Here is a 27,171-nt window from a genome sequence, read left to right as displayed (position 1 = left end):
AGGTGAAGGTCGGGAGAAAAGCCGGAGTGGGAGGGGGGGGTAACCGGGGGTTGGTGGGGGGTCAAAGTAAAACTGTTGGGAGAAAGGGAAAAAAGGAAGAGGGTGAAAAGTTTGGGAGGGAAGAAGGGGATTTGTAAAATTGTTTTTTGTTTAAAACCCCAAAGGGTGGGAAAAGGGGGAAGGAAGGGGAAGGGGGTAAAGGGGGTTTGGAAAAAATGAAAAAGGGGGGGGAAAGGGTAAATTTTGGTCAGGAGCACGGCGAAGGATGGGAAAAGGGGAAAAGGGGATGAAGGGGCCCCAATTTTTATTTTTTGGGCGGGGGGTTCTTAAAAAGGGAGTGAAAACCAAGGGAGAGGGCCCGGGGCAAAGGCAAAGGGGAAAAAAGGGGAAGAAAAGGGGTCGGGCGAGTTGGGGGTGAGAAGAGAGGAGGGAGAGGATAGGCAGCCAAAAGGGGAAGGTCTTTCCCAGGGTGGTCTAGTGGGGGTTTGCAACCAGGACGGAGAGGTAAAGTTTAAAAGGCAAGAATAGAGATGACAGGGAAGAGAGGATTTTTTAAAAATTTTAGTAAAGGTGGTGGGCTTTATTTGAGGGGAGAGGAAGGAAAGGAGCAGAAGAAGAGAGTCACATGCTTCCTCGGTGAAAGTCAGAAGGTGGGGTCGTTCAGAGGAGAAAAGAGAAAAGGTGTGTCAAGAAATAAGAGACAGGGGAGGTAGAAAAACTTTTGAATTGAACCGGGGGTTTGCCCCCAAAACTAGTGGGAGGAGGATGAGGGGGGGAAAGGGAAAACAGTGGGTAAGAGTCACATGACTCCGCGAGGGTCTGGGTGTGTGGCTAAGGAGAGGCAGAGGAGAGAGCCGGGGTAGACGTGTTGTCTGCTGTGATCCAGGTCTCAGTGAGAGCCAGGAAGTCAAGCGACTGCTCCAAGGCAAAGCCAGAGATGAAGTCAGCCTTGCGGTTGGCTGACTGACCGTTCCAGAGGCCTCCTGTGACCAGGTGCTGGGTGTGAGTAGAACGGGTAGGAAGGATAACAGAGGAGGGGTTCCGGTACATGAATGAGCAGGTCCTATAGTAACTACAGTAGAGATACGCACAGGTATGGGAAAATACACACATATTCAAAAAATGGGAAATACTCAGCCACCCCGAAGACTCCAACGGAAGACTCCTATGTCTTTGTCCTCCAGTCTTGACTCAACGGAAGACTCCTATGTCTTTGTCCTCCGAGTCTTGACTCCAACGGAAGACTCCTATGTCTTTGTCCTCCAGTCTTGACTCCAACGGAAGACTCCTATGTCTTTGTCCTCAGTCTTGACTCCAACGGAAGACTCCTGTCTTTGTCCTCCCAGTCTTGACTCCAGCGGAAGACTCCTATGTCTTTGTCCTCAGTCTTGACTCACGGAAGACTCCTATGTCTTTGTCCTCCAGTCTTGACTCCAACGGAAGACTCCTATGTCTTTGTCCTCCAGTCTTGACTCCAACGGAAGACTCCTATGTCTTTGTCCTCCAGTCTTGACTCCAACGGAAGACTCCTATGTCTTTGTCCTCAGTCTTGACTCCAACGGAAGACTCCTATGTCTTTGTCCTCAGTCTTGACTCCAACGGAAGACTCCTATGTCTTTGTCCTCCGAGTCTTGACTCCAACGGAAGACTCCTATGTCTTTGTCCTCCGAGTCTTCGTCCGATGATGAGTCACGCTAACGCTAGCTGGCCGAAAAACCCCACCGGTTATGAGCCCAAGTGAGTGCCAATTACCTCCAGCTGAGTTGACACCGCCCCTTGGCTTTTGGTATTCAAATGACACTCAATAGAAACCAGGTGACGATCGCTCGTCCAATCAGTGAAGATTCAGGTCTCGGAACACAGGACACACCTCTCTACCAAAACAACTCCTTAAAACAGGACAGACTAACAATCCAGCAGCTTTAAACAACAAATACAACAGTAACTTTAGCAGATAAAACTAGTTTAAAGAAGATACTTAGCAGGATCCAAGTAGTCAGTAGTCTCGCCTCACAGGTAGAAAATGCACACACCTCCTCTTCACTAGTGTCTACACCTCCTCTACACTAGTGTCTACACCTCCTCTACTCTAGTGTCTACACCTCCTCTACACTAGTGTCTACACCTCCTCTACTCTAGTGTCTACACCTCCTCTACTCTAGTGTCTACACCTCCTCTTCACTAGTGTCTACACCTCCTCTACACTAGTGTCTACACCTCCTCTACACTAGTGTCTACACCTCCTCTACACTAGTGTCTACACCTCCTCTTCACTAGTGTCTACACCTCCTCTACACTAGTGTCTACACCTCCTCTACACTAGTGTCTTAATTACATTTTAATTAATTATATGTTGTGTCACGTTGTCATAAAGAGGTCGATTATTTATAGTTAGTTATTGATCCTGTAGTTATTGATTCTTTATTGATCCTTTAGTTATTGATCCTTTAGTTATTTTCTTTATTGATCCTGTAGTTATTGTCTTTATTGATCCTGTAGTTATTGTCTTTATTGATCCTGTAGTTATTGTCTTTATTGATCCTTTAGTTATTTTCTTTATTGATCCTGTAGTTATTGTCTTTATTGATCCTGTAGTTATTGTCTTTATTGATCCTTTAGTTATTGTCTTTATTGATCCTGTAGTTATTGTCTTTATTGATCCTTTAGTTATTGTCTTTATTGATCCTTTATTGATCATGTAGTTATTGTCTTTATTGATCCTTTATTGATCCTGTAGTTATTGTCTTTATTGATCCTTTAGTTATTGTCTTTATTGATCATGTAGTTATTGTCTTTATTGATCCTGTAGTTCTCATCTTGATTGATCTTGTATTGATCCGGATGTACATATCCTCAGTTATTATCAGTATCTCTTTGTCTATGTTTCTTGATGTTATCAGCGATCAGTTGGTAACCATCAGGGGAGTTTATGACTCAGCAGCCAATCAAAGTCCAGCTGGTCTCAGAGGCTCTGCTGGAGCCAGTCCCCTTTTCTATTATTACCATCCTGACTCAGACAGACCAGGACCGGCCTTCCTTCCTGTGTGGACCCGACCCCTCAGAGCACCGGCCTGTGTTCTACCAACATGCTCAGGCGGACGGGCAGCGTCGCCCTCAGAGTGACTCAGCAGCAGCGTGAAGGGATCCAGAGACTGAGTCCTGGCCTTCATGGAGACCAGCAGGCATCCACCACCACCACCAGCAGCTCCACCGTGATGGCGGCCAGCAGCAAGCTGAAAACAATGGACCAGCTGGGAGGTCCGAGTCTCCTGACCACCCTGAACTGGCTGTTTGTGAAGGGCTACATGAAGACTACGCAGCAGCTACAAGTGAGTGATGAATGTGGGCTGTGTTTCATCTGACCTACATTTACCTCTCACCCACTTAGCATCGACTCTCTGCCAGATTACAGTTAACAAATAAATATATAAAGGATCGGTTCATCCAGATTACTTTTAATAAATATATATATATATATATTAGTGCTGTGAAAAATAACGCGTTAATTCAATTACAGGTTTAATTATTTTATTTTTTTAACGCATTTAATGCATGCGCAGAATGAGCTTCCAATCCGTCTGTTGTTCAATTCAGTTTATTTGTATAGCCCAATTTCACAAATTACAAATTTGTCTCGGAGTGCTTTACAATCTGTACACATAGACATCCCTGCCCCAAAACCTCACATCGGACCAGGAAAAACTCCCAAATAACCCTTCAGGGGGAAAAAAAGGGAAGAAACCTTCAGGAGAGAACAGAGGAGGATCCCTCTCCAGGATGGACAGAACAATAGATGTCATGTGACCAGAAGGACAGATTTAGAGTTTAAATACATTCAATGAATGTGACAGAGTGGATGAATAGTTCATAGTAGGCATATTCCACGATGGAGACCTCCACGATCCATCAGGCAGATGGCGGTGGGGAGGAGGAGTGGGCGGAGTCTCAACAGTGGGCGGAGTCTCAACAGGACAGTGGCGTAGTCAGGAGCAGGAATTCCACGACCCAGACCTCGATGATCCATCAGCAGATAGGATCTATGCCGTCTCATAGGGTCCGATGACCCCATGAGACGTGAAGTCACAAGGACTCCGGGGAGAAAGCAGAGTTAGTAACGTGTGATTGAGAGATGAAAATTCATCCCTAAGGAGAGAAAAAAGAGGAGAGAGGTACTCAGTGCATCCTAAAACGTCCCCCGTTGTTGGTCGTCGGGACGAAAAAAAAAGTCACTTGCAAAATGAGCTTCCAATCCACCACTTCAATCTGAACTCTGTCCGCTCTCATGCAGACGGTCTGTTCATCGGTAATGATCCTTCCGCAGGTTCACCTCCGGAAACCTTGTTACGACTTTTACTTCCTGTAGATCAGGGTCTCAACACGTCGATCGCGACCTGCCAGTCGATCGCGGCGTAGTGTCGGTAGATCGCATGACATTAAAGAGATTGGCCCGCCCCTGACATGTTCTCTAGAGCACGTCTTTGTTCTTTTATTAAACTAAACGTCTGTTGTTGATCGTATCTCCACAGCAGCATGTCATTTCTGTCTCTTCGCGTTGCGTTAACACTTATCGATCTCCGTCTCGCGCGCCACAGAGCTCCGTGCGCGCGCATCGGGACCGAGCAAAAGTCACTTGTCAATCTGTCCACCTGTCCGGGCCGGTGAGGTTTCAGCTTTGCAGCGGTGTTCCCGCCGTCCCTTTCATCACGGCCCAGTTCATGAAGAAAACCCACACAGTCAGTTTGCCTCAGCAGCTGCTAGAGGAAGACTAGAGGCCTTTAGATTGTATCATGGTGGAGTTAATGGTTGACAAACAAGAGAAACATGTTCTGTTTAACCCTCCTGTTACCTTTACATTTACTAACATATTTTACCCTCGGGGTCAATTTGACCCCAGCAATTAAAACCTCCAGAAAATTATTAGAATTAATATTGCTTCCCAAGTTTAAGTGTGAGGTACTTTATGTTTGTTTGTTGACTACCTAAATAACCCTTTAAATAAATAAAAAAGTTGATATTTCTTATATGTTTGACACAGTGAAAAACAGCCTGGGGTCAAATTGACCCCAAAGAACACCGACATTAAACATTGAATGGGGTCAAATGGACCCGAAAGGTAACAGGAGGGTTAAACATTCTGTTTAGGATGAAGATGTATTAATGTTCCATATGGAAGAAAACTGCTAAATAACTGCTGAGTTGCAGCACCATTGTATAGAAGAATGTATAAATGTATATATCCGTCTTTTGTCATAAATCTCTATGTTCTCACAAAATATACCGAGAATATCGGTAATATGTGATTAATCATGATTAATCCACAAAAACCTGTGATTAACCCGATTAAAAATTGTAATCGTTTCACAGCCCTAATATATAGATATATCCCGGTCGTTCCAGTTCCTTTCTGTGTGGAGTTTGCATGTTCTCCTCGTGTTCTCCTCGTGTTCTCCTCTTGTTCTCCTCATGTTCTCCTCATGTTCTCCTCGTGCCTGTGTGGGTTTACTCCGGGTCCTCCGGTTTCCCCCACCATCATAAAGACATGCCCCGCAGCCTCACCCCGGCTCGTATGGATGTGAATGTATGTTGGTGGTGGTCGGAGGGGCCGTAGGCGCTGATTGGTGGAGGGGCCGTAGGCGCTGATTGGCTGCCACGCTTCCGTCAGTCTGCCCCAGGGCAGCTGTGGCTACTGATGTAGCTCCACCACCACCGGTATGACTGTGTGTGTGTGTGACTACTGGACTCTGGACTCTGTAAAGCGACTTCGGGTTCCTTGAGAAGCGCGATATAAAATAAATGATTATTATTATTATAATATATATATATATATAAAGGATTATATATAAAGGATCGGTTCACCCAGATTACTGTTAATAAATAAAAATAAATAAATAAAGGCTCGGTTTACTCAGATTACTGTTAATAAATATATATAAATAAATAAAGGATCGGTTCACCCAGATTACTGTTAATAAATAATATCCTGTTATATATATATATATAAAGGATTATATATAAAGGATCGGTTCATCCATATTACTGTTAATAAATATATATATTTTAAATAAATAAATAAAGGATCACTTCACCCAGATTACTGTTAAATATATATATATATATATACATAAATAATTAAATAAATAGAGGATCGGTTCACCCAGATTAATTGTTAATATATATATATACATATAAATAAATAGAGGATAGGTTCACCCATATTACTGTTAATAAATATATATATTTTAAATAAATAAATAAAGGATCAATTCACCCAGATTACTGTTAAATATATATATATAAATAAATAAAGGATTGGTTCACCCAGATTACTGTTAATATATATATATATGTATAATAAAATGTGTGTATTTAAACAATATATAATTAATAAAATGCTACACAACCCATAAAAACGTGATTTACCATTAAATGGAAGACTGCTGTAGAACTGTGATTAGCCCTTTGTGATTGGCTCTCTGTGATTGGCCCTCTGTGATTGGCCCTCCTCTGACCTGACGTGTTGACCTGTTGACAGGTGGAGCACAGCCGGCTCTACGGCCCTCTGTGGAAGTCAACGTACGGCCCTCTGGTCGTGGTGAACGTGGCCAGCGCCGACTTCATCGAGCAGGTTCTGAGGCAGGAGGGGAGATTCCCCGTCCGGACCGACATGCCCCACTGGAGGGGCTACAGAGAGCTCAGGAACCAGGCCCACGGACCCCTGACAGCGTGAGTGACCCCCCCCCCCCCTACAACCTCCACCTTCACATCTAGGTCTTCTAACAATGATCCAGAGAAACAGATATCAGATGAAGGTCTGATGAGGACTCAGGTACCAAGTATCTGACCATCTTCTTTTAGACCTAACACGTCCTCTGTCCATCCGGGATCAGGTCGCGGCGGCACCAGGCCGACCCAGACTTCCCTGTTCATGGTCTTCCACAGGTTCCTACCAGCGGGCACCCAGGGGGCCTCCTGATCCTGACTAGGTGCCAGAACCGCCTCCGTAAGGTGGTGGAGGATCCTGGGAGCTATGTGGCCCGGGTCATCGGCCCCTGGTCTCCCAACAGGTCTCGGGTGAGACTCCAGACTAAAAGGGGTTAAAAGAAAACCTGATGGATAGCAGCCCACGGTCTTCAGCTACCTCGCCCGGACCAGGGGAACCGGGGCACCAGACCCAGGAGGCGAGCGTCTGGTGGCCGGGCCTTCGCCTATGGGGCCCAGTCGGGCTCAGCCTGAAGAAACAACATAGAGCAGCCACCCTGTGGACCCACCACCCTGTAGACCCATCACCCTGTGGACCCACCACCCTGTAGACCCACCACCCTGTGGACCCACCACCCTGTAGACCCACCACCCTGTGGACCATCACCCTGTGGACCCATCACCCTGTGGACCCACCACCCTGTAGACCCACCACCCTGTGGACCCACCACCCTGTGGACCCACCACCCTGTAGACCCACCACCCTGTGGACCCACCACCCTGTAGACCCACCACCCTGTAGACCCACCACCCTGTAGACCCACCACCCTGTAGACCCACCACCCTGTGGACCCACCACCCTGTGGACCCATCACCCTGTAGACCCACCACCCTGTGGACCCATCACCCTGTGGACCCATCACCCTGTAGACCCACTACCCTGTAGACCCACCACCCTGTAGACCCATCACCCTGTAGACCCATCACCCTGTGGACCCACCACCCTGTAGACCCATCACCCTGTGGACCCATCACCCTGTAGACCCATCACCCTGTGGACCCATCACCCTGTAGACCCACCACCCTGTGGACCCATCACCCTGTGGACCCATCACCCTGTAGACCCACCACCCTGTAGACCCATCACCCTGTAGACCCATCACCCTGTAGACCCATCACCCTGTGGACCCATCACCCTGTGGACCCATCACCCTGTGGACCCATCACCCTGTGGACCCACCACCCTGTGGACCCATCACCCTGTGGACCCATCACCCTGTAGACCTACCACCCTGTAGACCCACCACCTTGTGGACCCACCACCCTGTAGACCCACCACCCTGTGGACCCATCACCCTGTAGACCCACTACCCTGTGGACCCATCACCCTGTAGACCCACCACCCTGTAGACCCACCACCCTGTGGACCCATCACCCTGTAGACCCACCACCCTGTAGACCCATCACCCTGTAGACCCATCACCCTGTGGACCCACCACCCTGTGGATCCACCACCCTGGGGTCCCCACACTTTTTCCTGAGAGGGCCACATAACGTTTCCCTTGTCTGCTGGAGGGCCAGCCAGGGGGGGGGGGGGGGGGTGCTAGTGAGAGGTCAGTGTGCTGAGCGATGCGCGCGCCACTCGCTATGAGCGCTGCACGTGCAGACTACATTTAACGGAGCGGAGCGCTCTGATCGCTCTTTTAATGAAGTATCGATACTAAACATATGCTAAATCACATCGTTTTTAACGTACGGTACTTTGTTAGCATCGCTACACCGTGCAGCGTGACAGCAGCAGATGTAGCGGACTAACATTCAAGCTAACCTAACTTCCCAAACGTTGTGGACATCTGAACGCTGATTGGCCGAGACGCGACACGCCCATCAAAGATGTTTTATTGTGAAGAGCACCACTTCACATTTTCTCCGCGTCTCACTGCAATCTCAACGGCAGCGGGTGAAAAAAATAATAAATCGGAACGCGTCTCTGGTATTGTTCAGGGGGCCGGTCCAAATGTGGAGGCGGGCCGAATCCGGCCCGCGGGCCGTAGTTTGGGGACCACTGCTGTAGACCCACCACCCTGTAGACCCACCACCCACAGGGACAAGCATCGGGGTCGGGTGCTATGTAGGCCGGGCAGGGGGCATGGGCGAGCCGATCCCCGGCAGCAGAGACGAGCTCTAGATGCTAGCGGGGAAAGAGCCAGAGCTGGTGGAGGAGGTGGAGCTGGTGGAGCGGTACCAGCTAGATAGAGTTGGGCTCACCTCCACACACAGCTCTGGCTCTGGAACCAAACTCCTGGAGACGGTTGGACTCTGTTCTTTCTGGAGTGTCCCAGGTGAGAGAGGCCGGGGGGAGGGGGGTCCTCACTAGCCCCGGCTGAGCGCTGCTGGGTTGGAGTTCTCCCTGGAGAACCAGAGGGTCACATGGGGGTCAGGAACAGGGCCCATGGACTGGCAGACCGGGGTGGTGGGTCCCATCTTCCAAAGGGGGCCGGAGAGTGTGCTCAGACTCTCACTGCTCGGCCTCTAGAAGCTCAGATCCTAGAGGAGCAGTACTTCTGGAGGTCACCATCCTTAAGACCAGGTGTTCCGGTTGAGTCTTTTGAATGCGAGTAACCAAAGCGGTGGCCTCCGTCACTAACCGTCTCCTCTGGGTGGTGTTTGTAGGATGGGGGCCGACTGGCAGCAGATCCGCAGCGTCCTGAATCCTCGGATGTTGAAGCCCAAACACGTCTCGTCCTACGTCAACACCATCAACGAGGTGGTGGGCGACTTCATCCGCAGACTGAGCTGGCTGAGGGAAACCACCGGCGGCGGACTGATGGTCCACGACCTGACGGAAGAACTCTACAAGTTCGCCTTTGAAGGTCAGCAGAGAAGATAAAAACTAAATCGGTGTTGTGAACGTCTTGAACGTCTTGACTCTGAGGGTCGAGGTGCATTCAGTGTTCGTGTGAGGCCGTCATGTTGTCGTTTGTAAATGTGGATTCAGAGTTCTCTTCAGGACCCCTGAGTGCTGAGTCTTTGATGGCTGATTAGAAGGTCCAGGATGTGAACTTTGATCCTCGTCTCAGAGCTTTCACATGTCAGCTGTTTACGTCCCAGTCATCTGAGTCATGTATTCATCCTGAAGAGAAGCCCATGTCTTCTACAGGAGCCTCCAGGAACTCAGGAACCATGTTCCCATGTCTCTCTGCAGGAGCTTCCTTTAGGTCCCATGGTCCAGCGGCGGGACATCTGGGTCTCTGTTATCAGACGATCCACCGTTCTCCCATCAGAGCCTCTGATCATCTCCCTCACCTCGTGTTAAGGTCATGGCTCAGGTCACGGCTGAGGACCTGGCTCTTCACTGGGCTTTGAACTTAACCCCCAAAAATGAGTCCATCTGTTTCTCATGAGTCCGTCATGTCTCTCTGTAGAGAAAGGGATCCGGTCTCCCTCTGGACTCCTGGTGGACTCAGCTGAGCAGGGCTCTCACGTCACCACACGGCACATTGGTTACCAATTCCCTTTCAAGTCCCTTAAAAAGGTTTTTATTCATTAGCGACCGGCCTGTTTGCCCACGGTGAACTTTGAACCCGTATCGTCCAAAAAGGACTCTGGGACCTGTGACCGGCTGCTCGTGGTCTCAGGGGGGTCCAGCGTTTGCTCTACTGACCCCTCGCCTCGGGAACAGGTCGTCCCGTTAGTATCCGATCGGCATCCTTGTGTCCTCAGAGTCCTCAGTGTCCTCTCAGTGTCCTCTCTGTGTCCTCAGTGTCCTCACAGAGTCCTCAGTGTCCTCTCTGTTTCCTCAGTGTCCTCACAGAGTCCTCAGTGTCCTCTCAGTGTCCTCACAGAGTCCTCAGTGTCCTCTCTGTGTCTTCAGTGTCCTCTCAGTGTCCTCTCAGTGTCCTCTCAGTGTCCTCACAGAGTCCTCAGTGTCCTCTCTGTGTCCTCAGTGTCCTCACAGAGTCCTCAGTGTCCTCTCAGTGTCCTCACAGAGTCCTCAGTGTCCTCTCTGTGTCTTCAGTGTCCTCTCAGTGTCCTCAGTGTCCTCTCAGTGTCCTCACAGCGTCCTCACAGTGTCCTCAGAGTTCTCAGTGTCCACAGAGTCCTCAGTGTCCTCACAGAGTCCTCAGTGTCCTCTCTGTTTCCTCAGTGTCCTCACAGAGTCCTCAGTGTCCTCTCTGTTTCCTCAGTGTCCTCACAGAGTCCTCAGTGTCCTCTCTGTTTCCTCAGTGTCCTCACAGAGTCCTCAGTGTCCTCACAGTGTCCACAGAGTTCTCAGTGTCCTCTCAGTGTCCTCAGTGTCCTCACAGCGTCCTCAGTGTCCTCAGAGTTCTCAGTGTCCTCAGTGTCCTCACAGCGTCCTCACAGCGTCCTCACAGTGTCCTCAGAGTTCTCAGTGTCCTCTCAGTGTCCTCAGTCTTCTCTCAGTGTCCTCAGTGTCCTCAGAGTTCTCAGTGTCCTCTCAGTGTCCTCAGTCTTCTCTCAGTGTCCTCAGTGTCCTCACAGTGTCCTCAGAGTTCTCAGTGTCCTCAGTGTCCTCACAGCGTCCTCAGTGTCCTCAGAGTTCTCAGTGTCCTCTCAGTGTCCTCAGTGTCCTCACAGCGTCCTCACAGCGTCCTCACAGTGTCCTCAGAGTTCTCAGTGTCCTCTCAGTGTCCTCAGTCTTCTCTGTGTCCTCTGTGCCCTCAGTGTCCTCAGTCTTCTGTGTCCTCAGTGTCTCCAGTGACCCTCCTGTCCCTCTGGCTGCAGGCATCAGCTCGGTTCTGTTTGAGACCCGTATGGGCTGCTTGGAGCAGGCGGTTCCGGAGGAGACCCAGAGGTTCATCGCCTCCGTGGGGGACATGTTCCGGCTGTCCCCCGTCATCGTCCTCTTCCCCAAGTCCCTCTGGCCCTACCTGCCCATCTGGAAGCAGTTCGTGGCGGCCTGGGATTATCTCTTCAAAGTCGGTGAGCGGCGCTGGGCTGGAGGAGCGATGAAGACGAGGGTGAAGCTCAGAGGAGCGATGAAGACGAGGGTGAAGCTCAGAGGAGCGATGAAGACGAGGGTGAAGCTCCGAGAGCGTCACGCCTCGAGCATCGTTTCAGGGGAAGATTATTAATGCGACACGTCTCTGATTCAAAGTGCTTCACATGAAACACCAGAACAAAGTGCAAAAGAATGATCACACACACACACACACACACACACACACACACATCCCATGATGTAGACGCACCATTTTCAAGGTCACATGACTCCCCAACGCTCAGACGCCTCTCAGAACGTGATTTAGATCGCCATCTAGTGGTGGATTGTCTCTCTTGTGTCTCATGTCTCATGTCTTTGTCTCATGTGTCTCTTGTCTCATGTGTCTCTTGTCTCTCTTGTCTCATGTGTCTCTTGTCTCTCTTGTCTCATGTGTCTCTTGTCTCTTGTCTCTCTTGTCTCATGTGTCTCTCTTGTCTCATGTGTCTCTTGTCTCTCTTGTCTCATGTGTCTCTTGTCTCATGTGTCTCTTGTCTCATGTCTCTCTTGTCTCATGTGTCTCTTGTGTCTCTTGTCTCATGTGTCTCTTGTCTCTTGTCTCTTGTCTCATGTCTCTCTTGTCTCATGTGTCTCTTGTCTCATGTGTCTCTTGTCTCATGTGTCTCTTGTCTCATGTGTCTCTTGTCTCATGTGTCTCTTGTCTCATGTGTCTCTTGTCTCTCTTGTCTCATGTGTCTCTTGTCTCATGTGTCTCTTGTCTCATGTCTCTTGTCTCATGTGTCTCTTGTCTCATGTCTCTCTTGTCTCATGTGTCTCTTGTCTCATGTCTCTCTTGTCTCATGTCTCTCTTGTCTCATGTCTCTCTTGTCTCTCTTCTCTCATGTGTCTCTTGTCTCATGTCTCTCTTGTCTCATGTGTCTCGTGTCTCTCTTGTCTCTCTTGTCTCATGTGTCTCATGTGTCTCTTGTCTCATGTGTCTCTTTTGTCTCATGTCTCTCTTGTCTTGTGTCTCTCTTGTCTCATGTGTCTCCTGTGTCTCTTCTCTCATGTCTCTCTTGTCTCATGTCTCTCATGTCTCTCGTCTCATGTGTCTCCTGTGTCTCTTGTCTCATGTGTCTCTTGTCTCTCTTGTCTTGTGTCTCTCTTGTCTCATGTGTCTCCTGTGTCTCATGTCTCATGTGTCTCATGTCTCCTGTGTCTCATGTGTCTCTTGTCTCATGTGTCTCTTGTGTCTCTTGTCTCATGTGTCTCTTGTGTCTCTTGTCTCATGTGTCTCCTGTGTCTCTTGTCTCATGTGTCTCCTGTGTCTCTTGTCTCATGTGTCTCTCTTGTCTCATGTGTCTCTTGTCTCTCTTGTCTCATGTCTCTCTTGTCTCTCTTGTCTCATGTGTCTCTTGTCTCATGTGTCTCTTGTATCATGTCTCTCTTGTCTCATGTCTCTCTTGTCTCTCTTGTCTCATGTGTCTCTTGTCTCATGTGTCTCTCTTGTCTCTTGTCTCTCTTGTCTCATGTGTCTCCTGTGTCTCTTGTCTCATGTGTCTCTCGTCTCATGTGTCTCTTGTCTCTCTTGTCTTGTGTCTCTCTTGTCTCATGTCTCTCTTGTCTCATGTCTCATGTGTCTCTTGTCTCATGTGTCTCCTGTCTCTCGTCTTGTGTCTCTCTTGTCTCATGTGTCTTGTCTCATGTGTCTCTCGTGTCTCTCGTGTCTCTCTTTGTCTCATGTGTCTCTCTTGTCTCTCGTCTCTCTTTGTCTCATGTGTCTCATGTGTCTCTCTTGTCTCTCGTCTCTCTTTGTCTCATGTGTCTCTTGTCTCATGTGTCTCTCTTGTCTCTCTTTGTCTCATGTGTCTCTTGTCTCATGTGTCTCTCTTGTCTCTCGTCTCTCTTTGTCTCATGTGTCTCTCTTGTCTCTCGTCTCTCTTTGTCTCATGTGTCTCATGTGTCTCTCTTGTCTCGTCTCTCTTTGTCTCATGTGTCTCTTGTCTCATGTGTCTCTCTTGTCTCTTGTCTCATGTGTCTCTTGTCTCATGTCTCTCGTCTCATGTGTCTCTTGTCTCATGTGTCTCTCTTGTCTCTCGTCTCTCTTTGTCTCATGTGTCTCTTGTCTCATGTGTCTCTCTTGTCTCGTCTCTCTGTGTCTCATGTGTCTCATGTGTCTCTTGTCTCATGTCTCTCATGTCTCATGTGTCTCTCTTTGTCTCATGTGTCTCTTGTCTCATGTGTCTCTTGTCTTATGTGTCTCTCTTTGTCTCATGTGTCTCTTGTCTCATGTGTCTCTTGTCTTATGTGTCTCTCTTGTCTCGTCTCTCTTTGTCTCATGTGTCTCATGTGTCTCTTGTCTCATGTCTCTCATGTGTCTCTTGTCTCATGTGTCTCTCGTCTCTCTTTGTCTCATGTGTCTCTTGTCTCATGTGTCTCTCTTGTCTCTCGTCTCTCTTTGTCTCATGTGTCTCTTGTCTCATGTGTCTCTTGTCTCATGTGTCTCTCTTGTCTCGTCTCTCTGTGTCTCATGTGTCTCTTGTCTCATGTCTCTCATGTCTCATGTGTCTCTCTTGTCTCGTCTCTCTTGTCTCTCGTCTCATGTGTCTCTCGTGTCTCTCTTGTCTCTCGTCTCTCTTTGTCTCATGTGTCTCTCTTGTCTCTCGTCTCTCTTTGTCTCATGTGTCTCTCTTGTCTCTCATGTCTCATGTGTCTGGTAGCTGACAGGCTGATCCAGCAGAAGATGGAGGACATCCAGCAGAAGGTGCACCTGGACCAGAGCGTGGAGGGCGCGTACCTGACGCACCTGCTGCTCAGCGACCAGATGACGGTCACGGAGATCCTGGGCAGCATCACCGAGCTGCTGCTGGCGGGGGTCGACACGGTGAGTGTGTGTGTGCTGTAGTTGTGTCTTTGTAGCGTATCAGGTCTCTTTGTAGTCGTCTTTTGTCTCTTTGTGGTAGTTTTGTGTCTCTTTGTGGTTGTTTTGTCTCTTTGTAGTCGTCTAGTGTCTCTTTGTGGTAGTTTTGTGTCTCTTTGTGGTCTTGTCTCTTTGTAGTCGTCTAGTGTCTCTTTGTGGTTGTTTTGTCTCTTTGTAGTCGTCTAGTGTCTCTTTGTAGTCGTCTTTTGTCTCTTTGTGGTAGTTTTGTGTCTCTTTGTAGTTGTTGTGTCTCTTTGTGGTTGTTTTGTCTCTTTGTAGTCGTCTAGTGTCTCTTTGTAGTCGTCTTTTGTCTCTTTGTGGTAGTTTTGTGTCTCTTTGTGGTTGTTTTGTCTCTTTGTAGTCGTCTTTTGTCTCTTTGTAGTTGTCTTTTGTCTCTTTGTAGTCGTCTTGTCTCTTTGTAGTCGTCTAGTGTCTCTTTGTAGTCTTTTGTCTCTTTGTGGTAGTTTTGTGTCTCTTTGTGGTTGTTTTGTCTCTTTGTAGTCGTCTTTTGTCTCTTTGTGGTAGTTGTGTGTCTCTTTGTGGTTGTTTTGTCTCTTTGTAGTCGTCTAGTGTCTCTTTGTGGTAGTTGTGTGTCTCTTTGTGGTTGTTTTGTCTCTTTGTAGTCGTCTAGTGTCTCTTTGTAGTCGTCCTTTGTCTCTTTGTGGTAGTTTTGTGTCTTTGTGGTTGTTTTGTCTCTTTGTAGTCGTCTAGTGTCTCTTTGTGGTTGTTTTGTCTCTTTGTAGTCGTCTAGTGTCTCTTTGTAGTCGTCTTTTGTCTCTTTGTGGTAGTTTTGTGTCTCTTTGTGGTTGTTTTGTCTCTTTGTAGTCGTCTTTTGTCTCTTTGTAGTTGTCTTTTGTCTCTTTGTGGTTGTTTTGTCTCTTTGTAGTCGTCTAGTGTCTCTTTGTAGTCGTCTTTTGTCTCTTTGTGGTAGTTTTGTGTCTCTTTGTGGTTGTTTTGTCTCTTTGTAGTCGTCTTTTGTCTCTTTGTGGTAGTTGTGTGTCTCTTTGTGGTTGTTTTGTCTCTTTGTAGTCGTCTAGTGTCTCTTTGTGGTTGTTTTGTCTCTTTGTAGTCGTCTAGTGTCTCTTTGTAGTCGTCTTTTGTCTCTTTGTGGTAGTTTTGTGTCTCTTTGTGGTTGTTTTGTCTCTTTGTAGTCGTCTTTTGTCTCTTTGTAGTTGTCTTTTGTCTCTTTGTGGTTGTTTTGTCTCTTTGTAGTCGTCTAGTGTCTCTTTGTAGTCGTATTTTGTCTCTTTGTGGTAGTTTTGTGTCTCTTTGTGGTTGTTTTGTCTCTTTGTAGTCGTCTTTTGTCTCTTTGTGGTAGTTGTGTGTCTCTTTGTGGTTGTTTTGTCTCTTTGTAGTCATCTAGTGTCTCTTTGTGGTTGTTTTGTCTCTTTGTAGTCGTCTAGTGTCTCTTTGTAGTCGTCTTTTGTCTCTTTGTGGTAGTTTTGTGTCTCTTTGTGGTTGTTTTGTCTCTTTGTAGTCGTCTATTGTCTCTATGTGGTAGTTTTGTGTCTCTTTGTGGTTGTTTTGTGTCTCTTTGTAGGCCTCTTAAGGTGTAACTATGATGGCTACACCGTATTGCTCCACATTAGGAGTCCCGCCGTTGAAAGGCTGAAGCGGTTCATGTGACCGAGACTCTTCTCTGCCCAGACCTCCAACACCGTCTCCTGGTGTCTGTACCAGCTGGCCCAGCACCCAGAGGTCCAGGAGCAGCTGTACCAGGAGGTGATGAGCGTCTGTCCCGGGGTCGAGCTGCCGGGCAGCGAGCACATCGGCCGGATGCCGTACCTGAAGGCCATCGTCAGAGAGACGCTTCGGTCAGACAGTTTGTGAAGCGGCAGTATCATGATGCGTACGGTGGGAGAAGGCCTCGGTGAAGCCGGCCCGTAGTGGCAGCCCGAGGGCTGCAGGGGGCGCTGGGCTCTAGCTGAAGCTGCTCTGTGGTCACCAGGATGTATCCCGTGGTCCCAGGAAACGCTCGGGTGACCGTTGACAGCGAGATCGTGGTCGGAGGTCATCTCTTCCCCAAAGACGTGAGTGGGCGCCGCCGGCAGCCGCAGCTCTGCCTGTGGGCGTCGGCCTGAAGCATGTGCCGTACGCTTGAACCCCGCAGACGCTGTTCCACCTGTGCCACTATGCCGTGTCCTACGACGAGCACATCTTCCCCGACGCACACGCCTTCCTGCCGCAGCGCTGGCTCCGAGGGGCCCCGGACAAGGCCCGGCTGCACCCGTTCGGCTCGGTGCCGTTCGGCTTCGGGGTCCGGGCGTGTCTGGGGAGACGGGTGGCCGAGCTGGAGATGTACCTCCTGCTGTCCAGGGTGAGGACCCTCGTGCTCCTGATAAAGATGGAGTTAGAGATAGAGATAGAGATGGAGATGGGGTTAGAGATGGGGTTAGAGATGGAGATGGGGTTAGAGATGGGGTTAGAGATAGAGATGGGGTTAGAGATGGAGATGGGGTTAGAGATAGAGATGGAGATGGGGTTAGAGATGGAGATGGGGTTAGAGATGGGGTTAGAGATAGAGATGGAGTTAGAGATGGCGTTAGAGATGGAGTGAGAGATGGAGTGAGAGATAGAGATGGAGATGGGGTTAGAGATGGAGATGGGGTTAGAGATAGAGATGGAGATGGGGTTAGAGATGGGGTTAGAGATGGAGATGGGGTTAGAGATGGGGTTAGAGATGGAGATGGGGTTAGAGATAGAGATGGGGTTAGAGATGGAGATGGGGTTAGAGATGGAGATGGGGTTAGAGATGGAGATGGGGTTAAAGTGATCCTGCCACATGCGTCTTCTCTCCTCCCAGCTGATGAAGCACTTCGAGGTGGGTCCGGACCCAGCAGGGACCCGGGTGGAGCCCATCACCAGGACCCTGCTCTGCCCCGCCAAACCCATCAACCTGCAGTTCATGGACCGGCCAGCGAGGCAGCAGAGGGCCGTTTAGTATTCACAGACCCTCACAGCTGCGTTCTGGACCCTGAAGCGGGCCTCAGGACCACCAGCAGCCTGAAGGCTCAACCAGCTCTTTGCTGGTCGGGGAAGAGACGACAACAGATTTATTCTTCACAAACGATGTGCTTCAGTTGTTGGAGGATAAGTTCTATATACACATGAATCATAATAACTACTTTATGATACTGCTGTCCCAACAGGAACACGTCGATCCTTAAAGAGTTAATCAATAAACCAATAACAATCAAAAGAACAGAACATATTCTTCATGCTTCTTATTACTGATAACAACGTATTTGTCTAACGCTCAAAACCTTTAAAAACCTTTAAAAACCTTTAAAACACTTTTAAACACTTTAATAAACTTTCTTATGTACAGCTCTTAAAAATCTGTAAAACCTTAAAAACCTTTAAAAAACTTTTAAAAACTTAGAAACACTTAAAACCCTTTAAAAAAAACTTAAAAACCTTTCAGAAAACTTTAAAACAATAAAAATATTTGAACAAAACTTTGAAAACCTTTAAACACCTTAAAAAGCATTTACAGTTCTTAAAAACCTTAACAAACCTTTAAAAATCTTTAAAGCTCTTAAAAAACTTACAAATCTTTTATTAAATGGTCCATAAATAAAGTTGTTTCTTCAGTTTCACTGATTATTGATCACATGTCACTATTTATTAGTTAGTAAATGTTCCCGTTACACAACGCCTCATTTGCATATTTAAATATATCATTCCAACTTAAATGTCTAAATGTAATAAATCAAGTGGGAAAGTTTCATTCTAACTTTAAACAAATATGTTTAAATCAAACATATAAAATATAACATAAATACAACATACATAAATATAAATATAATATACATAGATATAACATAAATATAACATATAAATATAATATATATAAATATAACATATATACAGTATATAACATACATATAAAATACCTAAATATAACATATACATAAATATAACATATAAATATAATATATACATATAAAATACCGAAATATAACATATAAATATAACATATACATATAACATATACATAAATATAACATATATAAATATAACAGACACTTCTCGGCCCTTCAGATTGAAGGTTTATGATTCTTCAGACTTTATTATTTGTGTGTTTCTGGTCCAGTTTTGTATTTGTACAGCAGAATGACTCGTATAATAATAATATATATAAAATAATATATATAATAATTACACAATAATAATATAAAACATTTTTTGCTCTTTACAACATGAAAATAAAATCTTGGGTTTTAATCTTCACTTCCTGTCGTCATCTCTTTTTTATGATTTGTCCCATAAAGAAATGTTAAAATGTGAATGAATTCATCCACATGGAATTATTATGAATGATATTATCAATAAAACTGTTTGTGCCTTTCATATGTGTTTGTGTTGTTTAAAGTGCATCAACGGAAACTATTTAACGGTTTGAGAGCATTAAACAATTAAATAAATAAATCTAATTTAAAAACAGTAATTATATCAGAACCGTGTAACATGATACCATCTGGAGATGATCTGTGACGTCATAACCACCATGCTGCCTTATTGCTGCTGCCTTAGAGCAACAATAACACAATAAATAATATAAAGTGTGTCAGGTGTTTGTTCATTTAGAACAATGCTGCCGCCTTGTGGACTGTTGGGGAACTACACCACGTTCCTCTTCACTTCCTCAGATTTTACTTATCGATTGTTTAAAAGGTTTTGGAGTTTTCTGCTTTTTGCCGGTATTTTTTAAAATCTTGGTAGTAGTTTAGTGTCTCTTTGTAGTTGTTTAGTGTCTCTTTGTAGTAGTTTAGTGTCTCTGAAGTTGTTTAATGTATCTTTGTAGTTGTTGAGTGTCTCTTTGAAGTTGTTTAGTGTCTCTTTGTAGTTGTTGAGTGTCTCTTTGTAGTTGTTGAGTGTCTCTTTGAAGTTGTTTTGTGTCTCTTTGCAGTCGTTTAGTGTCTCTTTGAAGTTGTTGAGTGTCTCTTTGTGGTTGTTTAGTGTCTCATTAGTCGTTTAGTGTCTCTTTGAAGTCGTTTAGTGTCTCTTTGAAGTTGTTGAGTGTCTCTTTGTAGTTGTTGAGTGTCTCTTTGTAGTCATTTAGTGTCTCTTTGAAGTTGTTGTGTCTCTTTGTGGTTGTTTAGTGTCTCTTTGAAGTTGTTTAGTGTCTGTGGTTGTTCTGTGTCTCTTTGTGGTTGTTTAGTGTCTCTTTGTCGTCGTTTAGTGTCTCTTTGTGGTTGTTTAGTGTCTCTTTGTAGTCGTTTAGTTCTCTTTGAAGTTGTTTAGTGTCTCTGTGGTTGTTGAGTGTCTCTTTGAAGTTGTTTAGTGTCTCTTTGTAGTTGTTGAGTGTCTCTTTGAAGTTGTTTTGTGTCTCTTTGTAGTTGTTTAGTGTCTCTTTGTAGTTGTTGAGTGTCTCTTTGTAGTCGTTTAGTGTCTCTTTAGTCGTTTAGTGTATCTTTGAAGTTGTTTAGTGTGTCTTTGAAGTTGTTGAGTGTCTCTTTGTAGTCGTTTAGTGTCTCTTTGTAGTCGTTTAGTGTCTCTTTGTAGTTGTTGAGTGTCTCTTTGAAGTTGTTGTGTCTCTTTGTGGTTGTTTAGTGTCTCTTTGTAGTCGTTTAGTGTCTCTTTGAAGTTGTTTAGTGTCTCTGTGGTTTTTCTGTGTCTCTTTGTGGTTGTTTAGTGTCTCTTTGAAGTTGTTGAGTGTCTCTTTGTAGTCGTTTAGTGTCTCTTTGAAGTTGTTGAGTGTCTCTTTGTCATCGTTTAGTGTCTCTTTGAAGTTGTTTAGTGTCTCTGTGGTTGTTCTGTGTCTCTGTGGTTGTTTAGTGTCTCTTTGTAGTCGTTTAGTGTCTCTTTGAAGTTGTTGAGTGTCTCTTTGAAGTTGTTTCGTGTCTCTTTGTAGTTGTTTAGTGTCTTTGAAGTTGTTCAGTGTCTCTTTGTAGTAGTGTTGTGTCTCTTTGATTTTGTTGTTTATCTGTTTAGTCATTTTTTCTCTCTAATGTTTTGAGAGAATCTCATTTTCTTTGACTGAACCAATCAAAACAACTTCAGAAGTTCTCTGGACGAAGGCGAGTGAACTCCTGAACTTCTTTTGAAGTTTTCTTTGATTGGTTTCTGATCCATAGAAAGATGATTCACTCTGAACGATGTTGTGATGATTGATCACATTTAGGGTTAAACAATCTTCATGCTCCTCGTATACCTGTTTCCTCTGTCCGCCTGTCTCTTTAAGAACCGCCCAAAAGGCTCTGGAGGGAGTTCTCAAGCCGCACACACACGCGCACGCACGCACGCACGCACACTAACACACACACACACACACACACACACACACACACACACACACACACACACACACACACACACACACACACACACACAGGGACATCTCCATCCCTCCCTGAGATCCTCACAAGGACTCTCGCGTGCCATCAGAGAGGCTGCTGGTCACGGCTTCAGATCCACGCCTCCACCGGTACCGGTACCAGACCTCCACGCCTCCACAACTGAAGCTCCTGAAGTTCCTGCAGCCCCTGAAGGCCTCTCGGTGGAGCAGTATCTGTCAGTCAGGACTCGGTGAGTCGCGCGCCCCGCAGACGGACCGGCGCCGGGCGGCAGCTCCGGATCCCCGCACCGACATGGCGAAGGTACGCGCGCGGCGTTATTCACGTGGGTACACCGAGACGTGCGCGCGCCGCCGCGCACCGAGGACATGTGGCAGGGTCCTGTAGTCCTGGTCCGGGTCTCGGTGACCCAGCCTTTCACTCAGGATGCATGACGCAACAGTGAGGCTGGCGGAGCGGCTTCTGATTGGCTGCTGGACTTGTAGAAAGGCTCCAGACAACAAGCCACGTAGTTTAGTGTTCTGCGTGTGAGGGGTCAGGGGTCAGGGGTCACGCACACTTCTCTCGAGTCACTAGACCAGACATCGAGGTCCAGGTCACATGACCCTCCTCAGTGTTTACTCCGCTGTAAACGGAAGAAGATGCTGACTGTAAACAAAGAGACGGTAATGTCTGTTGTAGTGGACAGAGAGCTGCATTCTCTCTCCTGACCACCAGGGGGCTCCTCTGGTTGTATAGAAGTCTATGCTTCATGTGTTAAAGCTGCATTCTCTCTCCTGACCACCAGGGGGCTCCTCTGGTTGTATAGAAGTCTATGCTTCATGTGTTAAAGCTGCATTCTCTCTCCTGACCACCAGGGGGATCCTCTGGTTGTATAGAAGTCTATGCTTCATGTGTTGAAGCTGCATTCTCTCTCCTGACCACCAGGGGGCTCCTCTGGTTGTATAGAAGTCTATGCTTCATGTGTTAAAGCTGCATTCTCTCCTGACCACCAGGGGGCTCCTCTGGTTGTATAGAAGTCTATGCTTCATGTGTTGAAGCTGCATTCTCTCTCCTGACCACCAGGGGGTGACTCCTCAGGTTGTATAGACATCTATGCTTCATGTGTTAAAGCTGCATTCTCTCTCCTGACCACCAGGGGGCTCCTCTGGTTGTATAGAAGTCTATGCTTCATGTGTTAAACCTGCATTCTCTCTCCTGACCACCAGGGGGCGACTCCTCTGGTTGTATAGAAGTCTATGCTTCATGTGTTGAAGCTGCATTCTCCCTCCTGTGTGTTGTTGTTGTTTGTGAACTCTTCTTAACAACCCAGAGTTCCTCTTTCAGGGAGTATGTGGGACCAACTATCCGACCAGCATCTGCTTCATCGTGGTGAACGAGTTCTGCGAGCGCTTCTCGTACTACGGCATGAAAGGTACGCTTCCTGTCCCCTGGAGAACCGGATCCGGCCTCAGAGCAGCTGGTTGAACTGGTTCCCGGAGTGGGACTTGACTTCTACTCTGCTTCCTCTTCCGATGTTTCCGATCAGTCAGCGATAAGCCGCCATAAAGACATTCAGTTTATTACTCATCACCAGTTCAGGGAAGTGTTACGACGCGTGAACACGTTATTAAAACATGTAATGATCAGTTCATTGACTGATGTGGCCCAGAGTGGGGCAGATAAAAGCGTTTTATAATAAGAACCGTGGAGTTGTTCTCCAGAGGTATTTGGTCAAATCTGCCTGATCGGCCATTCCGAAATCCAAAATGGCCGCCAATTGGGTCTCCACAAATGCGTTTTCTTCCGACTCGCCTCCTCCTCCTCTGTGTTGTTACGCAGCAAACAGAAGGTTTCCACCCTGCGGTCCAACTAGAATATGTAGCTGTTAAAGCTGTGTGAAGCGGCGCCCCCGGTGGTGACGGCGTGTCACTGTGTTGCAGCGGTGCTGGTTCTGTACTTCCTCACCTACCTGCACTGGGACCAGGACCAGTCCACCGCCGTGTACCACGCCTTCAGCAGCCTCTGCTACTTCACACCCGTCCTGGGGGCGCTCATCGCCGACTCCTGGCTCGGGAAGTACAGGTGAGCCCGGTTCCCCTCCCAGGAGCAGCAGGAGGGCCGGTTCCCCCAGACTCAGGGTCCAAAGAGCCCGGACCGGCTGCCTCTACGAGGAGGTTCTGGTCCTTCTGGTGGCCATGTTGTGTCTCTTTGAAGGTGTTTTGTGTGTCTTTGTAGTTGCTTTGTGTCTCTTTGTAGTTGCTTTGTGTCTCTTTGAAGGTGTTTTGTGTGTCTTTGTAGTTGCTTTGTGTCTCTTTGTAGTTGCTTTGTGTCTCTTTGAAGATGCTTTGTGTCTCTTTGTAGTTGCTTTGTGTCTCTTTGAAGGTGTTTTGTGTGTCTTTGTAGTTGCTTTGTGTCTCTTTGTAGTTGCTTTGTGTCTCTTTGAAGATGCTTTGTGTCTCTTTGTAGTTGCTTTGTGTCTCTTTGAAGATGCTTTGTGTCTCTTTGTAGTTGCTTTGTGTCTCTTTGAAGGTGTTTTGTGTCTCTTTGTAGTTGCTTTGTGTCTCTTTGTAGTTGCTTTGTGTCTCTTTGAAGATGCTTTGTGTCTCTTTGTAGTTGCTTTGTGTCTCTTTGAAGGTGTTTTGTGTGTCTTTGTAGTTGCTTTGTGTCTCTTTGAAGATGCTTTGTATCTCTTTGTAGTTGCTTTGCGTCTCTTTGTAGTTGCTTTGTGTCTCTTTGTAGTTGCTTTGTGTCTCTTTGAAGGTGTTTTGTGTGTCTTTGTAGTTGCTTTGTGTCTCTTTGAAGATGCTTTGTGTCTCTTTGTAGTTGCTTTGTGTCTCTTTGAAGGTGTTTTGTGTGTCTTTGTAGTTGCTTTGTGTCTCTTTGTAGTTGCTTTGTGTCTCTTTGAAGATGCTTTGTGTCTCTTTGTAGTTGCTTTGTGTCTCTTTGAAGGTGCTTTGTGTCTCTTTGTAGTTGCTTTGTGTCTCTTTGAAGATGCTTTGTGTCTCTTTGAAGATGCTTTGTGTCTCTTTGTAGTTGCTTTGTGTCTCTTTGTAGTTGCTTTGTGTCTCTTTGTAGTTGCTTTGTGTGTCTTTGTAGTTGTTTGGGGTCTTTTGTGGTAGTTTGAAGTCTACATTTGGATGTGTTGCTCTCTCTGGAGTCGTGTTTGTCTTCTTCTGGTCTGTTCGTCTCTTTTCGTCTCTTTGTACTCGGGGTGCCTCTTTCTGTTGCTATGCGGCTCTTTCAGTGACATTCTGTAGATGGAGGGCCGAGGGGCCCCTGAGTCCGCTGGGTTCAACATGGAGTCAGCGGTTCCACAGTGAGAGTTGAAGCGCCTGTTGAAGTGGATGTTGAGTATTGATCAGTCCAGATTGAGGGTTGAACTGATCGGCTGAAGGAGAACGTTGAGGACGTCCGGCTCTGAAACTCTTGACACTGTTTCTGTTTTAAATCTAAGCTTCCTGTTTGGCCTCTGCCCGCCGCTCCATTCCCACCTCGCCTCGTCCAGCTGACGATGTGTTCAGTGACCTAACAGCCTGAGTCACTGTGGTCCCGTCTGCAGGACCATCGTCTACCTGTCCATGGTCTACGTGGTCGGCCACGTGGTGAAGTCGGTCGGAGCCGTTCCCGTCGTGGGAACCGCCAACGTGCACATGTGAGTCGGCGTGGCAGCCGGTTCCAACCGGGTCGGTCCCGTACCGGTCTCTGTGCCGCCCTGGTGGACGCTGCCGGTACTTCATGAACACGCGGCAGGAAACAGCTGAAACAAGTCGGCGGATCATTGATCGAGAAAACGTTTATTTATCAAACATTCGCGAGTTTTAAAGGTTATGAATGTTGTTTGTTTTAACTTAACGGACCCGATCCACGCATCCCTCTGGACTCCAGGTGACCCTCTGGACTCCAGGTGACCCTCTGGACTCCACCTCTCATGTGTATTGCATGTGAACCTCCTTCATACGTGTCTTAGGTTCAAAGCATCCCGGCGTATCGATCAGCTTCCAGATCAATAGTTCTTCTGTCCGCTGCAGCGCTCTGTCCATGGCGGGCCTGGTGCTCATCGCCTTCGGCACCGGAGGAATCAAACCCTGCGTGGCGGCGTTTGGCGGAGACCAGTTTGACGAAGAGCACGTGAGAGCTCCTCCTCCTCCTCCTCTCGGTGAACGCTGAGCAGCCGGTCCACGTTGTGTGTCTGGTTCACTCTGTGCATGTTTCTCTGTCTTTGTTGATACATTTTGTGAAATGAAAAAAGTTTCATGAAATCCTAAGAAAAGAGAAATGAAACATTAAAGTCTGACTTACATTGAGTTCATGGATTACGCCACAAAGACACTAAATGACAGCCAGAGGGCCGATGGTTCAGCCTGAGGCAGCAGGTCAGAGGTCAGAGGTCAGAGGTCCAAAGCAGCTTCATTAGAACACGAGGACCACGCTGATGATGTCACAATCTCCTGCAGGGCAGCGAGAGGCAGAAGTTCTTCTCCATCTTCTACATGGCGATCAACGCCGGCAGCCTGCTGTCCACCGTCGTCACGCCGATCCTGAGAGGTGAGCGCTCGCCGTCCTCGCCGCCGTCACGATGAGCTGGAGACGCTGACACCGCTCGTTCTCCTGCAGGAGACGTTCAGTGTTTCGGAGGCGACTGCTACGCTCTGGCCTTCGGGGTTCCCGCCGCTCTGATGGTCGTGGCTTTAGGTGAGGTGTGATCGACAGAGTGCATTCTGGGAATGATGCAGACGGCAACCTCCGGTTGCTTAAAATGAAGTCTATGCTTCATGTGTTGAAGCTGCATTCTCTCTCCTGACCACCAGGGGGCGACTCCTCTGGTTGTATAGAAGTCTATGCTTCATGTGTTAAAGCTGCATTCTCTCTCCTGACCACCAGGGGGCGACTCCTCTGGTTCTATAGAAGTCTATGCTTCATGTGTTAAAGGTGCATTCTCTCTCCTGACCACCAGGGGACTCCTCTGGTTGTATAGAAGTCTATGCTTCATGTGTTAAAGCTGCATTCTCTCTCCTGACCACCAGGGGGCGACTCCTCTGGTTGTATAGAAGTCTATGCTTCATGTGTTAAAGCTGCATTCTCTCTCCTGACCACCAGGGGGCGACTCCTGGTTGTATAGAAGTCTATGCTTCATGTGTTAAAGCTGCATTCTCTCTCCTGACCACCAGGGGACTCCTCTGGTTGTATAGAAGTCTATGCTTCATGTGTTGAAGCTGCATTCTCTCTCCTGACCACCAGGGGGCTCCTCTGGTTGTATAGAAGTCTATGCTCCATGTGTTTAGGCTGCATAAAGCAGGGTATGCTTTAGGGCGGGGCTACAAGGTGATAATATGGCCATTTCCTGTTTACTTGAGGCAAAACAACAACAACATGGCGACTGCAGAACATGTTTCATTCAGGCGTGGGTGCATCGTATATCTGTCCATGTTTCATTTTAATTAAAGATTAAAGGTATTTAACATTTCACCTGACGTCAGAATCGATGCAGAAGAACCAGAGATATCGACTTTTCCTTGTCGACACCCGGCGCCTACATTACCCAGAATGCACCGAGACGGTGTTTTGTGCTCGTAGCAGCAGAGAGAGCACGCCGGGTCAGGACCGAGTCTCTGGACGTCTGCAGCAGGAGGTCCTTCAGCGTCCATGAGCCGGGACACTTCAGGCTCACAGGCTGCCGTCTGCATTAAGCCCCGCCCCCAAACCCCCCCCCAGGACCCTCATTGGTCCTGACAGGCCGTTGTCTTTGCTCCGCTCGGCTGACCGCTCGCTCTGAAACAACGTGGCCTGATACAGACGATGATTAACCAGCCAGGAGGAAACCAGTCAGGCTTTAACTTCAGGCTTAACTTCAGGCTTAACTTCAGGCTTAACTTCAGGCTTTAACTTCACGCTTTAACTTCAGGCTATGGGGCTTCAGGGGCGACTATGGGTGAGTGGGTAGCAGGTCCGTCTTTCCATCAGGGGGTTGGAGGTTCAATCCCCGCCCTAGTCGATGTGTCCTTGAGCAAGACACTTCACCCTGAGTTGCTCCCTGTAGCTGCTCTACAGTGAATGAATGTAACTACTGTAAGTCGCTTTGGATAAAAGCGTCAGCCAAATGACATGTAATGTAATGTAATGTAACTTCAGGCTTAACTTCAGGCTTAACTTCAGGCCTTAATTCTTGTTCCCTAACTCTAGTCTCTAACTCTTGATCCTAAATCTTGTGTCTAACTCTTGTTCCCTAACTCTTCTTCCCTAACTCTTGTCTTGTTCCCTAACTTGATCCTAACTCTTGTTCCCTAACTCGTGATCCTAACTCTTGTTCCCTAACTCTTGTCTTGATCCCT

At 47.3% G+C, this 27,171-nt stretch overlaps 2 protein-coding genes across 8 annotated transcripts in view; both read left to right on the top strand.

Annotated features, from left to right (window-relative positions):
- Positions 1-3,008: 3,008 nt before the first annotated feature.
- Positions 3,009-18,912, top strand: LOC130207217 (sterol 26-hydroxylase, mitochondrial). Its single transcript, XM_056435720.1, has 9 exons — positions 3,009-3,329; positions 6,533-6,723; positions 9,373-9,572; positions 11,446-11,643; positions 14,362-14,525; positions 16,209-16,375; positions 16,510-16,591; positions 16,672-16,878; positions 17,365-18,912. Exons 1-9 carry the CDS (start codon positions 3,087-3,089, stop codon positions 17,500-17,502), a joined length of 1,590 nt encoding a protein of 529 aa, XP_056291695.1. The 5' UTR covers positions 3,009-3,086; the 3' UTR covers positions 17,503-18,912.
- A 1,966-nt stretch (positions 18,913-20,878) lies between these two features.
- slc15a2 (solute carrier family 15 member 2) overlaps positions 20,879-27,171 on the top strand; it is a 28,179-nt gene continuing 21,886 nt past the window's right edge. The window contains exons 1-8 of one of the 7 annotated variants that reach the window (XM_056435679.1): positions 20,880-21,163; positions 21,856-21,940; positions 22,187-22,274; positions 22,783-22,924; positions 24,402-24,494; positions 24,871-24,970; positions 25,297-25,387; positions 25,457-25,534. In XM_056435679.1, coding sequence (XP_056291654.1) covers positions 22,268-22,274; positions 22,783-22,924; positions 24,402-24,494; positions 24,871-24,970; positions 25,297-25,387; positions 25,457-25,534 — 511 coding nt within the window. In that variant the 5' untranslated portion in view covers positions 20,880-21,163; positions 21,856-21,940; positions 22,187-22,267. Of the gene's footprint in view, positions 21,164-21,235; positions 21,526-21,855; positions 21,941-22,186; positions 22,275-22,782; positions 22,925-24,401; positions 24,495-24,870; positions 24,971-25,296; positions 25,388-25,456; positions 25,535-27,171 lie in introns of those variants that run through there. The other 6 variants (XM_056435666.1, XM_056435687.1, XM_056435695.1 and 3 more) reach the window with 6 other exon arrangements.

The sequence above is a fragment of the Pseudoliparis swirei genome, chromosome 2 (assembly GCF_029220125.1).
Source record: "Pseudoliparis swirei isolate HS2019 ecotype Mariana Trench chromosome 2, NWPU_hadal_v1, whole genome shotgun sequence".
Taxonomy (NCBI): Eukaryota; Metazoa; Chordata; class Actinopteri; order Perciformes; family Liparidae; genus Pseudoliparis; species Pseudoliparis swirei.
This window is presented reverse-complemented; position numbering and strand designations above follow the sequence as displayed.

Bases quoted from the DNA above. Each gene is read 5' to 3' on its own strand.
- LOC130207217 (XM_056435720.1), top strand. From the start codon at position 3,087: ATGCTCAGGCGGACGGGCAGCGTCGCCCTCAGAGTGACTCAGCAGCAG. The intron at 14,526-16,208 runs GTGAGTGTGTGT...TTCTCTGCCCAG, and splicing joins TGCTGGCGGGGGTCGACACG to ACCTCCAACACCGTCTCCTG. The intron at 16,879-17,364 runs GTGAGGACCCTC...CTCTCCTCCCAG, and splicing joins TGTACCTCCTGCTGTCCAGG to CTGATGAAGCACTTCGAGGT.